At 36.9% G+C, this 13,642-nt stretch overlaps 1 protein-coding gene across 2 annotated transcripts in view; it reads left to right on the forward strand.

The window, feature by feature from the left end:
• The window catches only part of Stip1 (Stress-induced phosphoprotein 1), a 205,291-nt gene extending 193,070 nt beyond the window's left edge, over nucleotides 1–12,221 (forward strand). For both annotated transcript variants that reach the window (XM_090398793.1, XM_090398792.1), the window contains exon 13: nucleotides 11,712–12,221. In XM_090398793.1, the coding sequence (XP_090254919.1) occupies nucleotides 11,712–11,784 (73 nt within the window). In that variant the 3' untranslated portion in view covers nucleotides 11,785–12,221. The remainder of the gene's footprint in view (nucleotides 1–11,711) is intronic.
• The last annotated feature ends 1,421 nt before the right edge of the window (nucleotides 12,222–13,642 follow it).

Below are 13,642 nucleotides of genomic sequence, written 5' to 3' on the forward strand. Positions count from 1 at the left end.
CCTGAAAAAGATTGCTGAAAGAGTAATACTGACAAGATTGCAAGGAAATAGTTTGGCTTCCACAAGAATCACTCCATTGTACAACAAATATGAGAGTCATGGAACTCATCATTGTGGGATACAATTGGAAACAGTAGACCAGTGCCATCTTTCTTGACATTGCAAAGGCATTCAACATGGTCTGGCATACAGGCTACTTTATAAACTAATCATTGTCAATCCTCCATTAGGCCAGACCAGCCTTATCAGTCTTATCTTGAGGATCGGAAGATTCTTGTGAAATTACAGGGAATTAGATAATTCAAATGCAGGAGTTCCCCAGCACTCCCTATTGTTCCCTTTACTCTTTGCTATCTATATGGCCAACACAACAGTGGCTCTATATGCAGATGACACCACAATACTGGCCCAATCCCTAAGGCTGAGAATGGTAACAAAATAGCTGTAGACTACTATCTTAGAATTGGAGCAGTGGTTCAGGAGACGGTGCATCAACATCAATGTAGACAAGAGTGTTGCTGTCCTCTTCGCAAGAAAATGGGCACACCCCAAAGACAAGGTAATTATGTTTGATACTCCCTCATTCCATGGCAGCCAGTCACTAAATACTTAGGGATACTGTTAGACAAAGGATTCCGCTTTGCATCTCATGTACATTGTCTGCTCAAAAAAAAACAATAGGACAACTGTACCATTACTAAACTGATGTAGTCAGCTTGGCATGGAAATCAAGCTACTCCTGTACAAAACGATGATCAGAACTATACTGATACGGATTGCAAAACTGGGGACATACAATAGACTTGAACATTAAAAAAACATATATATAAATCATACAAATCGTTGGATGCCGTGTGGATGCATGGTGTTCAACGCTCATTGGGTCATGAGGATTGCCCAGCTTCACCAAGAAGAAGCCAATATCTCATCATCGAATTCCTGATACCCTCAAGGGGTGTACAGGATATGATAGTAACGATGTAAGTTTTCCATGTAGTACTAACTTTCGATCTACAATTTTCCTCCAAATCTTGTCAGTACTTCAACATTATCAGATTTTATATTTCTATCTTCTAAGGTACTTTCTACTGTATCAATCCACCTATATATTGGTCTTCTTCTGTGTCTTTTTCCTGCCAACCTGGCAGAGAACACTTGTTTTGCTAATCTTTCCTCTCCCATTCTGTTTAGGGGCCCTGAGATTAGCTCTGCTAAAACATTCCTGGATGCTAACAATGTTAAGTTTTTCCTAATATCCTCGTTTTTAATATGATATTGTCACTGATGCCATTTGTTCATGCCTCTTATCTTTCTCAGGACTCTCATATCTGTGGTCTCTAGTTTTTGGTCAAGTGTTTTATTCTAACCCAGCTCTCAGATTCATAAGTTAAAATTGGTTTGAACACTGTCTTGTATACAGCTAATTTAGTGTTTTGACTAATTTTTATTTTATTCCATATAAATTTATTCAGTTGACAGACAAATTGGTGTCTATTTTCATATTTAATTTACCATTTTCACTAAAAATCGTGCCTAAGTAGCTGAAATGTTTTACTTGTTTCAATATAGGTTCTCCATTCATAATTTTTCACTGTCTTTGTCTTGTTATTGCTGATCTACCAAATTCCAGATATCGCAACCTTCTTATGCAAAATGGCTGCAAACATTTTTGTGGATGCAGCTGTTCACTCTAACCCATTAATCTGCAGGACTATGACAAATATGTCTTCAAGACACAAATGCACTAAAACTGCAATCTCTTTTTAGTGAAAGGACATAGAGGGCATTTTGTATTGGGCATCTGGAATTTTTGAGGGACATTTACCATAGTCAGTTATTCGTGCATTGAAGACAAAGTGTGAAGTCAGGAGATTGGCCTTTTCTGTGGGTGCTAATGCAGTAGGTATCTAGATATGATAGGAATGGAAATGGTGTTTTACCACCAATTGCTTTGGTAAGAGACCAAAAAGTGCAGCTGCCATTTGGACAGGCTGCAAGTTTCTTCCTTTTTGCTCTTTCAAACTGTTTTGGAAACATTGATAGTTTTCTTCAGCTATTTTGAGCTTGAATATAAGCACTAAAGGAGGATGGAGTTCTTCATATAAGCCAGTTGTGGTATGCTTGATTTTTTATTTGTATAACTAGGTTAGGGACTTGCAGTTTATAGTAGTGTGGGTTATGTATGTTTCCATGATATGTTCAATGCATATGTTTGGGTTGGAAGGTCAGAAACAAAGTACAACCATGGGCATGAGGCATAGAAGTCATGGAGGTTGTCCCACTTGAAGCTGTTAGAATGCCAAAGTACGAGGTAGGTTGCAAAAGTTTCTGGCCTGACATACAAAATTCGCACCAGTTTTAAAACAGCATGCATGACAGCACGATCTATGGGAGCTTATGTGTACGAGTTTCAACTCTCTACCTCAGTCATTCAGATGGAGGTATTCGTTTCGCTAACACACACACGCTAAGTGGCTCTAATGTTAAAAATTGAGTACTGCATTATGATAGTTTTTCACCAAAGAAGGGCTTTCTCTAAGTGCTATCCAACATTGATTGTATGGTGTTTATGGAATTGGCCTGTGGAAGTGATGACTGAGGAAAATACCTCTCTTGTTGAAGAGGAACTGCTCAAAGAAATCTCAGCAAGGTGGGCCTTTCTATTACAGCCATCTTTCTGATCATTCACATAACAAAGGTCAGTGCAAGGTGGGTGCCCCAACTTCTCTTTTCATTTCAGAAGTAGCATCGTGTTACCTGTTCTCACAAGTTTTTAGAGCTTTATCACTGGGGATGAAACTATGGTTCTTTCTTACGATCCTCTTTCAATAGGGAATCCATGGAGTGGTGCAAACCAGACGAAGCACCATTGAGAAAAGCCAATGTCACTCAGTCCACCGAGAGGATCATGGCAAAAATCTTTTGGGATTGCTGAGAATTCTCTTGATTGATTTCAAGAAAAGGAATACCAACGTGAATGCTGAATATTATGCACGGCGCTATAAAGGAGAAGAGATGAGGAATGCTGAGTCATGGTGTTCGCCTGCTTCACAACGGTGCTCTAGTCCATACGACTATTGTTGTGAAAGCTACAGTGCAGCACTGTGGATTCCAGGAGATTGAATACCCATCCTATAGGCCAGATCTAGCATCCAGTAATCACCTCTTCTCGAAACTGAAGAAAGACCTTCAAGGAAGAAAATTTGCAAATGACAACGAGGTGAAAGATGCAATGTTATCTATTTTGCAGACAAAAGTACAGACTATTTTTTCAAATGCATAGAAATGCTAATTCAAAGATGTAAAAAGTGTGCTGAAGTAAAGGGAGATTATGTTAAAAAGTGACAATTGTTTTCTTTCTCTCACCTCTAAAAGCTAGTCAGGTGGGAAACTTATGAAGCCACCCTCGTATCTTATGTAGAAATGGTTGTGTGAGCGTTGTTGCATGGGGGAGGAGACAAGCACTAGATTGTGGTCAGCATTGCCTAAGGGGCCCCACTACATTCGCTATGGCTGTGTATTTTGAAGGATCACTGGTGGGAAAGAGATCTAGGGTGTTTGGGGGAGTGGTTGGGGTTATCTAGAATTCTGGTTGGCGTGTGAACAATTTGTGTAAGGTCGTTAGTGTGGGCAAATGTTTTCTAGGCCGACATTTCAAAAAATGATCTCAATGAAATAGGTCTTCTACATTGGTCAACCATCATTGATTAGTGCAAGAATTGCTTGCATTTGTGTCACAAATAAGTTTGTAGTTTCTTGACTTGGATTGGTAATGTCCAAAAAGCATATCTGCCAGAATGGCTGCAATTTTGGTAATTTTATCAGGCCCTTTGAATTTCTGAGGTTTCTGTTTTGTTATTTTTTGAGATGCCACCACTTCCGCTTATAAGGCATGTGACTGTGTAAATTTTGGTATGTCTTTGGGTTTTTCGTGGTTGGATGCAGTAGGTTTTTTCCTCTGTCTTGTTGTCAGGCTGGGCCTGAGTTAGTTTTCTCAGTTTCTTGGAGGTCAGGTATTCCCTTAATCCTTTGTAGTTGGTAGGGTGTGGTCCAGTGCAGTTGGTACATTTTGCTAGTATACTGTTCTCAAATTCACTCTCAGTTTCACTCATGAAGTTGTTGCATGATTTTCCCAGCACTTGACACAACAAAGCTCAGCCTTACAGAAGCAATGCGAGTGGCCAAATTTTTGGCAGTTGTGGCATTGACCATTGGATGTCCTTTGGTGTAGAGATTCTGGCTTGATGACCAGGCCGCAGTTGATAATGAGGTCAAAGATCTTCCACTGATCTTTTCTGATTTCAAGCAGCATTGGTCATTTGTCTACTCTTAGCATGTTTCTTACTTTGATGGGCTATAGCTGTGATTCTGGAGATCAACTGTGACATCTTAGATTGTTACTGATATCACTCAGCACCACCTTCATTGTTTTTTTTGCTTTTTTTTCATGATCTTGGTAGTTGTGCCATATTAAGTGACTCTGTTGCTGAATTGGATGCTGCCTTTAGTGTTTTTAGCCCTGTTTAACTCTTATTTTACATACTTTTAGAGCTGAGGCTAGTATGGCTCACTGTGCCTTGTCTTGCAATGTGACTGGATGTATTCTTCCCCTTTTGGCAGTCTTTGCATTTGTGGGCATTTGCGTGTTTTTATTCATTTTTCTTATGCTTTTTTTGCAGGCAATTTTGTTGGAAACCATCTACATCTAAGGTAAGTTCTTCTTTGGTCTGCTGCTCTTCTGTTGTTGCCCTGGTGTTAAGTATGTTGGGTGACAGATTGAGCACTGCATTTGGGAAACCGGGTGGCCATTTCTTCTACATGGCCATCTTAGTGCTTAAGATGCTCATGCATCTTGAGCATCTGTTCTTAGTCTGGGTGTTCCCAGTTCAGATCTATCTTTACTCCACTTTGTCAGTAATAGTTAAAGGGAGGAGAATTAAAAAGGAGAGTTACTAGCCACTACAGTGGCTAGTACTCTTCCATATTTGAGTATTTTGGGTCAAATATCTACTCCAGCTGCCTTTCCATATTTCAAGTTTTTGATGGCTTTTTCTTTTTCAAGTATTGATATGGATCTCTGTTTGAATTCCTTTGGAAAATGTTCTAGCATGGTTCTGTCACTGCTTGTTTTCTTATTTAACATTCAGAGTAATTACTCCAGGATATCCTTATCTTCAGTTTTCATGTTACCTTTATCATTTTTGATTCTTTTTTTGACATTCTTTCCTCCATTTCTAAGCGTTTTCAATAGCCTCCAACAATTTTACTACCTTCCTGATATTTTCTATATTCTTACTAAAGTCTTCGTTGACACTTAGCTCTCTTACATTTTTCTCTGTATTCTTTTAGTGCCTCTGCTGACTTATTTAATAGGAACTTTCGTTATGCTTTCTTCTTGTCCAGAACTACTGCTTTAACATCTTGTGTCCACCATGGTGATCTTAGTTTTCGATCCTTGCAGACAACTTCACCACATACATCCCTAGCTGAATCACTCAGTTTTCTTCAGAGTTTTTCAAGGTTTGGTTCCTGTTTCCAAACTGTTTTATTTTTTTTCAGTAATGTTTGTTTAGTTGAATTAATCTGTAAAAACTTCTCAATTTTATGGTGGCCACTTCCAATTTCAAATCCTTAGGGCTTGTATCCTAAACCAGCACGAAGAATTTTTTTGCTCTTTTCTCCAAATTTTCCCGAAATATTCCAAAGTGCCTGGTTAGATTCATTTCCTACTCTGCTTTCTGCTGTTAAGGGGTTGCCTAAGGTTCAAAGCCAAACAAATAGGAAGACTCCTCCACATCATCCTTAAGGAATGAAGAAAACTGCCTGGGGCTTCTGACTTAATGTCCAATTCCCACTTTCATGTGGCATTCCCCATTAGTAGGTTTCCACTGACTACTACTGAACAAACAAGGATGGGATGGCAATTTGGGACTTAGCCAACCAACTTGTACTCTCATTTGGCTTAAACCACAAATATTAATGTACTTTAGGTTTACAGTAACATTTTCATGGGTGGAAGCTACATAAAAAAAAATATATACAAATCAAAAATTGCATCCAACCTCCTGTGCAAGAGAAAACATGGCTGCCATTTGTGTAAGAAGTGGGTTGTCTGTACTTATTATTATTACGTGACACATCCAGGGAGTCCAAGGACTCATTGCAGGAGGGCACTCTACTTTGCTAAATGCATCACACCCTCTCCACTACTTAATTCTCCTACTATGACACTACTACCATCTTGCCATCAATGATTTTAACTTTCTGTTCTTTCATGTGTTATCTGCATTTGGATTGTAATTGATAGCACACAATATCTACCTGACTCCAGATACTGTAGAATGTGGAAGAAATATCTTATTGAAAAAAAAAAAAGTAACATCATTACAAGCATTTACTGCTCTATTTTTGGGAAAAGTGTTAATTATAAGATGACATTAAGTAGGATAATGTTGTGATATCAAGGAAATTGCTTTTTTTTGCAAAAGTTTAAAAAACAAAACTTTTCCAAGTTCTATTGTGCACATCTGCGGTATAATATTTAGCCAACGTTTACTTCATTTTCTCAGGAAAGGAAAGGAAAATCTCAATATCACTGTATAATTTTTCTAGTTTCAGAAGAAAAGCTGGTTCTTGTTGGAGAGCTAAATAATAGACTAAGAAATGATTACTAAATGTGTAGAAATATTTTGGGAAATTTTTAGAGAAAAGAGTAAAGCTAATAATAAGGATTGACTAGTTATTACTAGTGCCACATTCCAACACAAAGAGGAGTTCAAATTCACATGGAGAGAAGACACTAGAATTAAGAAAAGCCTTGTTGACTATGTCATTGTTGATTGATATTTTCACACTGTTTCAGGACACAAGTATACTGAAGATTTAAAATCAGAAATGGTTACCATTCAGTTTGGAGCAGGATTAAATTGAATGTCATATTGAAAATTATGTAAGAATGTTTTGAAACGAATCAAAGTTGACTAACTTTCAGAGATGAAGTACAAAAATATTCAAGAAAAAACGAAAGAGTTTGATAACAAGAACCAAACCTTAGTGAATCAGGTGCAGACTCCTAAGAAAAGACAGGCATATGGTGAGATTGTTTGCAACTACAGAAAAATCAGAGCTCCATGACTCAAGAAGTTACAGGTAGTTTAAAAAAAAAAAAAAAAAAAAAAAACCATGGCATATTGAAAGTTCAAGTAAGTCAGCTTGTACTCAGAATACAGAAAAGAAAAATATATGAAGCACTATGTAAAATTAGCTTATGAAGTCAGAAAGACTTTGTTAAGAACATAGAATATAAATATCAGGAATGTGGCAAAATATTCTATAGGCTGTTGTAATCAAATGATAAAGGTGACATGACAATTGATGATAAAGATACTCTAGATGTCTTGGGTAATTACTTTGAAAGATTGCTAAATGAAACAAGCATTGACAGCATGGTGGTAGAAAGCATCAACAAGGAATGCAGTTGGGAGTACATACCAATGCTTGGGATAAAAATTAAAAGAAAATCGTCAGAAATGTGGAAAGGAAGCCGGAGTAAATGATATTCAGCCAGAAATGCTCACATATGGAGGTACAAAAGTTTTGCAGTGGCTACATTGCATAATTCAGAAGGCCTGCTCAAATTGAATTGCAGATGATTAGAGTTCTCATAGTACCCACTTATAAAAAAGGGAAATAAAAATGTGGGAAATAGGAGTTTTCTACTGAGTATTCTTGGTAAGGTTTATGCAAGTCTACTTGAGAAATAGTTAAGAAAATTTGTGGAAGGGAGACTTGGATAAGAACAAGCTGGATTCAAGCCAATAAAGGTTGTCAAGAACAGTCATATTTTCACTTTAACACAGATAGTGAAAAATCATGGGAATATAACAATAATCTATAATTTTTGTAGATATGGAAAAGGCATACAACATGTTTTGAATAGAGAAAAGCTATTCAAAATGCTGCAGTTATATGGTATAAAACAAACATTATATCGAGCAATATATAATCTGTATTTGAGTTGTAACTCAGCATTAAGAACACACTGCAGGAAAATTCTAATTCTCACATTCAGTGTTATTTCCCTTTTTGAAGGAAGTACAGGAGCAAGACAAGAGTTCACATAATCTCCACTGTCATTCATCATTTATATGGATCACATTATGAAGTGCAGTGGCATTAAACCTGATATATTAAAATTGAAGATGTTAAACTCAGCCCTTTTCTTTATGCAGATGATGTTATACTCCTAAATAAATCCAGTACAAGTCTGCAGGATTCTCTGACTAAATTGAATAACTGCTGTAATAAATCAGCCATAAAAAGACAGATTATGAAGATTAAGCGGAAACATTGAGAACACCAACTGCCTCCTGAATGGAGAACATATACACTCAATGGACAAAACATTAGAGATAACTATCTAATAGCATGTCATTCCTCTTCCAGTGCAAATAGCAGCCTGTACTTTTCGAGACATTGACTCCACCAAATGCCAGAAAGTTGCTGGAGATAATTCCAGCCATGCCTTTTGCAGCATTGTCCACAACTATGCCTTAGACGTTGGTCCCAGGTACATGGATCTGATGCCTCACCCTATGGCATCCCAGAGAGATTCAATCGGATTTAAATCTGGGGACCTTGAGGCCACTGGATGGTCCCAAACTCAGTTAAGTGCTCCTCGAGCCATGCCTGAGTGGGTTTGCGCATTGTCCTGCTGAAACAGACCATTGGCTGCAGGATGAGAGAAGGCCATGAAAGTGTGTAGGTGATCAGCCAGCACATTCTGGTAGCTTGCAGCATTTAAGGATCTTTTCTGACACACTAAGGGAGACCTACTGTGTCACATTAGAAAGCTCCCCAAATCATCAGGACCGACCTGGCACAATGCAGCCATGGCCTTATGCTGTCAATGCCACAGCCGCACACTCCCATCAGCTTGGTACAACTGATAACAGGATTCATACATGAAGAGGTATAGTTTTGATGGTCCTGACACCAGGTAAGGCACAATGCCCAATGATGAGAGGTCATCAGTGGTACACAATTAGGGCGTTGGCTCCTGTAGCTATGGTATGCAGGGTACGTCATACTGTTCACTCACTGATGGTGCTTGGATCTCCAACATTAAAACTGGATGTGATTTCCTCTGCCATTGCCCTGAAGTTGGTCTGTACGAGCCTCGATAGTCTACATTGTCATCAGTGGTGTGTGGTTGGCCACTACTTGCTTGTTTGCTGGGTGCTGGTGTATCTGTTGATGGTAGACTTGTAGTAGACCCTTGATACAGTTGCCTTCAGGAACCCTAGGGGTCTTACCACTTGGGCAGTAAAATGACCTATCTGTTTTGTGCCGATAATACATCCGTGATCAAAGTTGCTAAGATCACCATATTTGCCCATGTTTGTCAATTGTGGTACACTGTTGGGAAGCCCCGATTTCTGCCTATTTATCAGCTGCAGTCGGTTTGGGTACATTTCACTCTGCACAGGAGATGCCACTGTCGACTTCCCATCACCCCTATCTCTAATGTTTTGTCCATTAAGTGTAGAACAAGTATAAAAAAAAAAAAAAAAATCGGCAATTTAGGCATAATTTTTAGTATAGATAGCAAATTAAATATGTAAATAGATAACAGAATAAACACAGCTGGTGAGGAACCAGTAAATAAATTTATATGGAATAAGGACAAAATTAACCAAAACGCTAAACTAGCATTATATAAGACTTGTTTGGACCAGTTTCAAGTTATGGTTCTGAGAAAGATATAAAGCTCTGATGATGATTAGGAGAGTGAATAACTGGATTCCAGCAATGACAGTTCATTTTAAAAATGAGATTAGAATGGAATTTGACATTCTTAGCATTCAGGAATATGCAACAGAGTTAATCTCGGGTGATATGGTCACTTAAACAAAATGGGAAAGGTAAGCTCAGCAAAACAAATGTTTTGTTCAGGAATGCAGTAAAAAGACCCAGAATAGAACCAAGATCCAGGTGGATTGATGCAGTAATAAGCGCCATAGAAGATGAATATAAGATCCGGTACTACTAACTTCCTATCAACAGTTTTTCTCCAAATTAATCTGATACCTGTCAAGACACAAATATTACCGGATCTTATATTCATCTTCTGTGGCACTACATAAAAAAGTTAGATCATTACTATCGTATTATTCTGTATACACCAAAAGGTACATATCAGGAATTTGTTGATGATAATATGATAGCTTATGATCCATATTGATAGCACCACAGGGTCAGTGTTCTCTAATTTTTGCTAGCCTATATGTTCTCGAAAAACATTTTGTGCAGAAGTTTCCAGTCTTTTTTCTTTTTTTTTTCATCTAATTATTACTATAAAATTACAAACACTAAATTAATTTACTTAAATCTGCTTAACTACAAAAATCCATAACTTCTTATACAAGTTCAAATGACTGTGCTGTCTAGACAGTAGACATTCTAAACAAATGCTTTCTCTCTCTCTCTCTCTCTCATAAAAGGTCTCACTTGACTATTATACTTGCATATATATTCTAGTAAGCAAGTTCTCTTAAGCACATCTTTCCTTCATTTTTGCTGAAGCAGTCATGAAGAATAATTGCTCAGACAATAGGAGTACATTTAATTGAGCATTTCCAAATGCTCTTTCAATAAAAAGAACTTTATTGCAGATTTCATTTTGCTCCTTGGAGCATATACCACTTGATTCTCATTAAGCACATAATATTCTCAGTAATATATGAAGGCTTGATACGGTATACTGTCCTTGAATATTAACTTTACAGTCCCCCTTGGAGAGTAGATAAAGATGCATATAAAAACTTTTTCAGTATCACAGAACTTAACTTGGTAGCTTTGTTCTTCTTGCTAGCTCTCCTTCCTTGCTAGTCTTGTTACCCGGTGACAATATGTTTTTCTTCTTTTGTTATGCTACTGGTTAATCACATGGCAGTTGTGGTAATTCTAAGTATACAACTGAATTACTAAATGCAAACATATGTATATGGTATATATATATTATTATTGTTATTTGTGATGCCTCCAAGGAGTCCGAAGACTCATCGGGAGGACACCTACTGTACAACTCTCCCTCTCCGCCACTACACTGAACCTCTACAACCAATCATCTACATCAATGCTATTCACTGCCCACCACCACTACTAGTATTTTTTGTCTGAAAATTGCGTGTGTTCAGGGCCAATTTGTCTGTATGCAGGATGAAAAACCTGAGTTTCCAGGAGAAAAAACTCTGCTACCTCCGTATGAAATCAACTAACTCACTTTCAATTAAAAAAAGCCAATATAAAGATTCCTCCCGTCATGACAAGGATCGAACTTAGGCCTTTTCTAATTGAAGGACATGACGTACCGTTGTTCTTCCCATTGCTATGGAGGCAATAAATTTTAAATTACTTTATCGTATAACAAAGAACTTAAATATCATTAATGAAATTTTCACTCAGCATACAGTATATAATAATATAAAAAATTAACATAAGTAAAACAGTGTGATATTTTTACACAGCCAACTGTGGAACTGATTAAGGGAATGTTGCATAATTTGTAAACTGTTTGGTATTGGATCCTTTCTTTTCAGAAAGGTAATGCAATGAACTATGCCTGAAAAATGTTTTTGTTATTGTAAGATACCGTATTTAGCTCTTTATGATGTATCTTAAACTTGAAAATTTTTTTTCCTCTTTTTCAGACATCTGAAGAATCCAGACATAGCAGCAAGAGTTAATAAATTAATAGGAGCAGGACTTGTAGCTATTCGCTGATAAGCACACAATTGTATTAGTTGCTGTTAAATATTCAGCTTCTGAACTGACAGTTATGCATTGTGCATCTGGTACACATTATAAATATAAATCAAACCTGCGTCATCAATAAAACTTTTGCATTTCAGTCCATGATGCCCTTGCTCTTATGAACTCATAAAGAAAAGTATGAGGGGGGGAAAAATAGATTAATCCGTGCTGGCAAAAAAAAAATAATAAAAAGTTATGCATATGAGTACAGTATACTTGTTATTGATTTTGCTCATTTTGATTTTGTATATTTCGAGAATAAGTTACCTGTTATAGTGGTACGGGACAATAGACGTTTGTTTTTACATAATGTTATTTTATTTTAGTGAAGGCAAATTTTTTTGGAATACCTTTTAAGTTTTGCACTCCTGTAAAAACAGTGAATTAAAAGAGCCTTTTAAAAGCAACTTTTGACTAATTCTTTGATCTCTGTTGCACATATTAACACATAGTATTGCTTATCTGTATTTGAGAAGAGCTAGCTAAAATAAAATTAATATATGGCATTGTCATGATTACAAGTTGAGACTAATTATTGCCTGTACATAAAGGACTCATGACAGTTTACATTAATAGTTTAGTACACTGTTCTCGTAGGAAAAAAGTATCCACTTTTCAAAAGTTGCTTTTCTAAATTAAAATCACACTTAAAATTTATCCAGAATATGCATTTTGTAATACTAACTTATATCTAGGTGAAAGAAGAAATTACTTGCTCATGTTTTTCCTCCTAACCTGTGTGTGTGTGTGTGTGTGTGTGTGTGTACGTGCGCACATGCACACGGTATTTATCTAAAAAATAAATAAATCCAAAGGCATCATCATCAGTCCCCTTCCACTGAAATAAGCAGTTCAGTAGTTTAGTTTAAGATGATTCCTGTAATATGTAATTCTATGGTTTTTGTCGCTATGAAATGGGGAAAACTATTCCGTGTCATAGTTATATAATATAGAATTACATGTATATCAAGGATGTCTTGCCCAAGCCACTCAAAAGATTGCATGCATTATTTCTTATCAAAAATTTATTCCTTTGATTTTTACCATTGCAACGTTAAACAAAAAAGTTTGGTTGGCATATCAGTGACAGTTGTTAACTCTTGTACATAGCATTGAAACCCTCATGGACATAAAAATTCACTATATTATGTTGTAAATGTTATGTTGTTTTCAAAAATAAAATGTTTTCAATGAAAAAAAAAATAGCACTCATTTCTCTTGAAATTATCAGCTATCAGCTTTTTTTTTTTTAAAAAAAAAAAATGGCATTCAGAGATGTGACCAATACTTATCAATATAAGGTTAATATCTCATGGAACAAAATAGGGAGGGATAAATAGTAGAAGTCAAGTGTGGCGGTTGCAGATTAACATATCAATGTTCATGAGAGACAACCTGCATAAATGTGATATTCACTGCTCTCTTTGATGTAATGTAGGCCTCAAATTATTTTAGGGGCACCATTTAGATCACATATGCACAACCCCATATGTGATCCGGCCCTAATCTATTTCAGCAAAGTTTGTCTGATTCGTAATGGTGGGAGAAAACATGGTGTGTTCTACTAACTCACATTAAGCTGACATCATATGACTTGCACAAAACACACTGTTTTCTCCAACCAAGGTCTCTTTCTCACTTTGACTAGCAGCATGTGTGAACTTGTTACAACGTGTCAGTTGGGTACTTGCGTTGGTGTTGTGCTTTGTTCAGTGCCTGCATTGATGTTATGTTCTGTTCGGTGCCTGCGTTGATGTTGTGTTCTGTTTTGTTCAGTGCCTGCGGTGTAGAAGACAGTTTTTGTTTGACAGTTCTGAATATTGCTTAT

Source organism: Typopeltis vanoorti, chromosome 10, assembly GCF_054136105.1.
Source record: "Typopeltis vanoorti isolate ZY-2024b chromosome 10, IOZ_Tvanoo_1.0, whole genome shotgun sequence".
Classification (NCBI taxonomy): domain Eukaryota; kingdom Metazoa; phylum Arthropoda; class Arachnida; order Uropygi; family Thelyphonidae; genus Typopeltis; species Typopeltis vanoorti.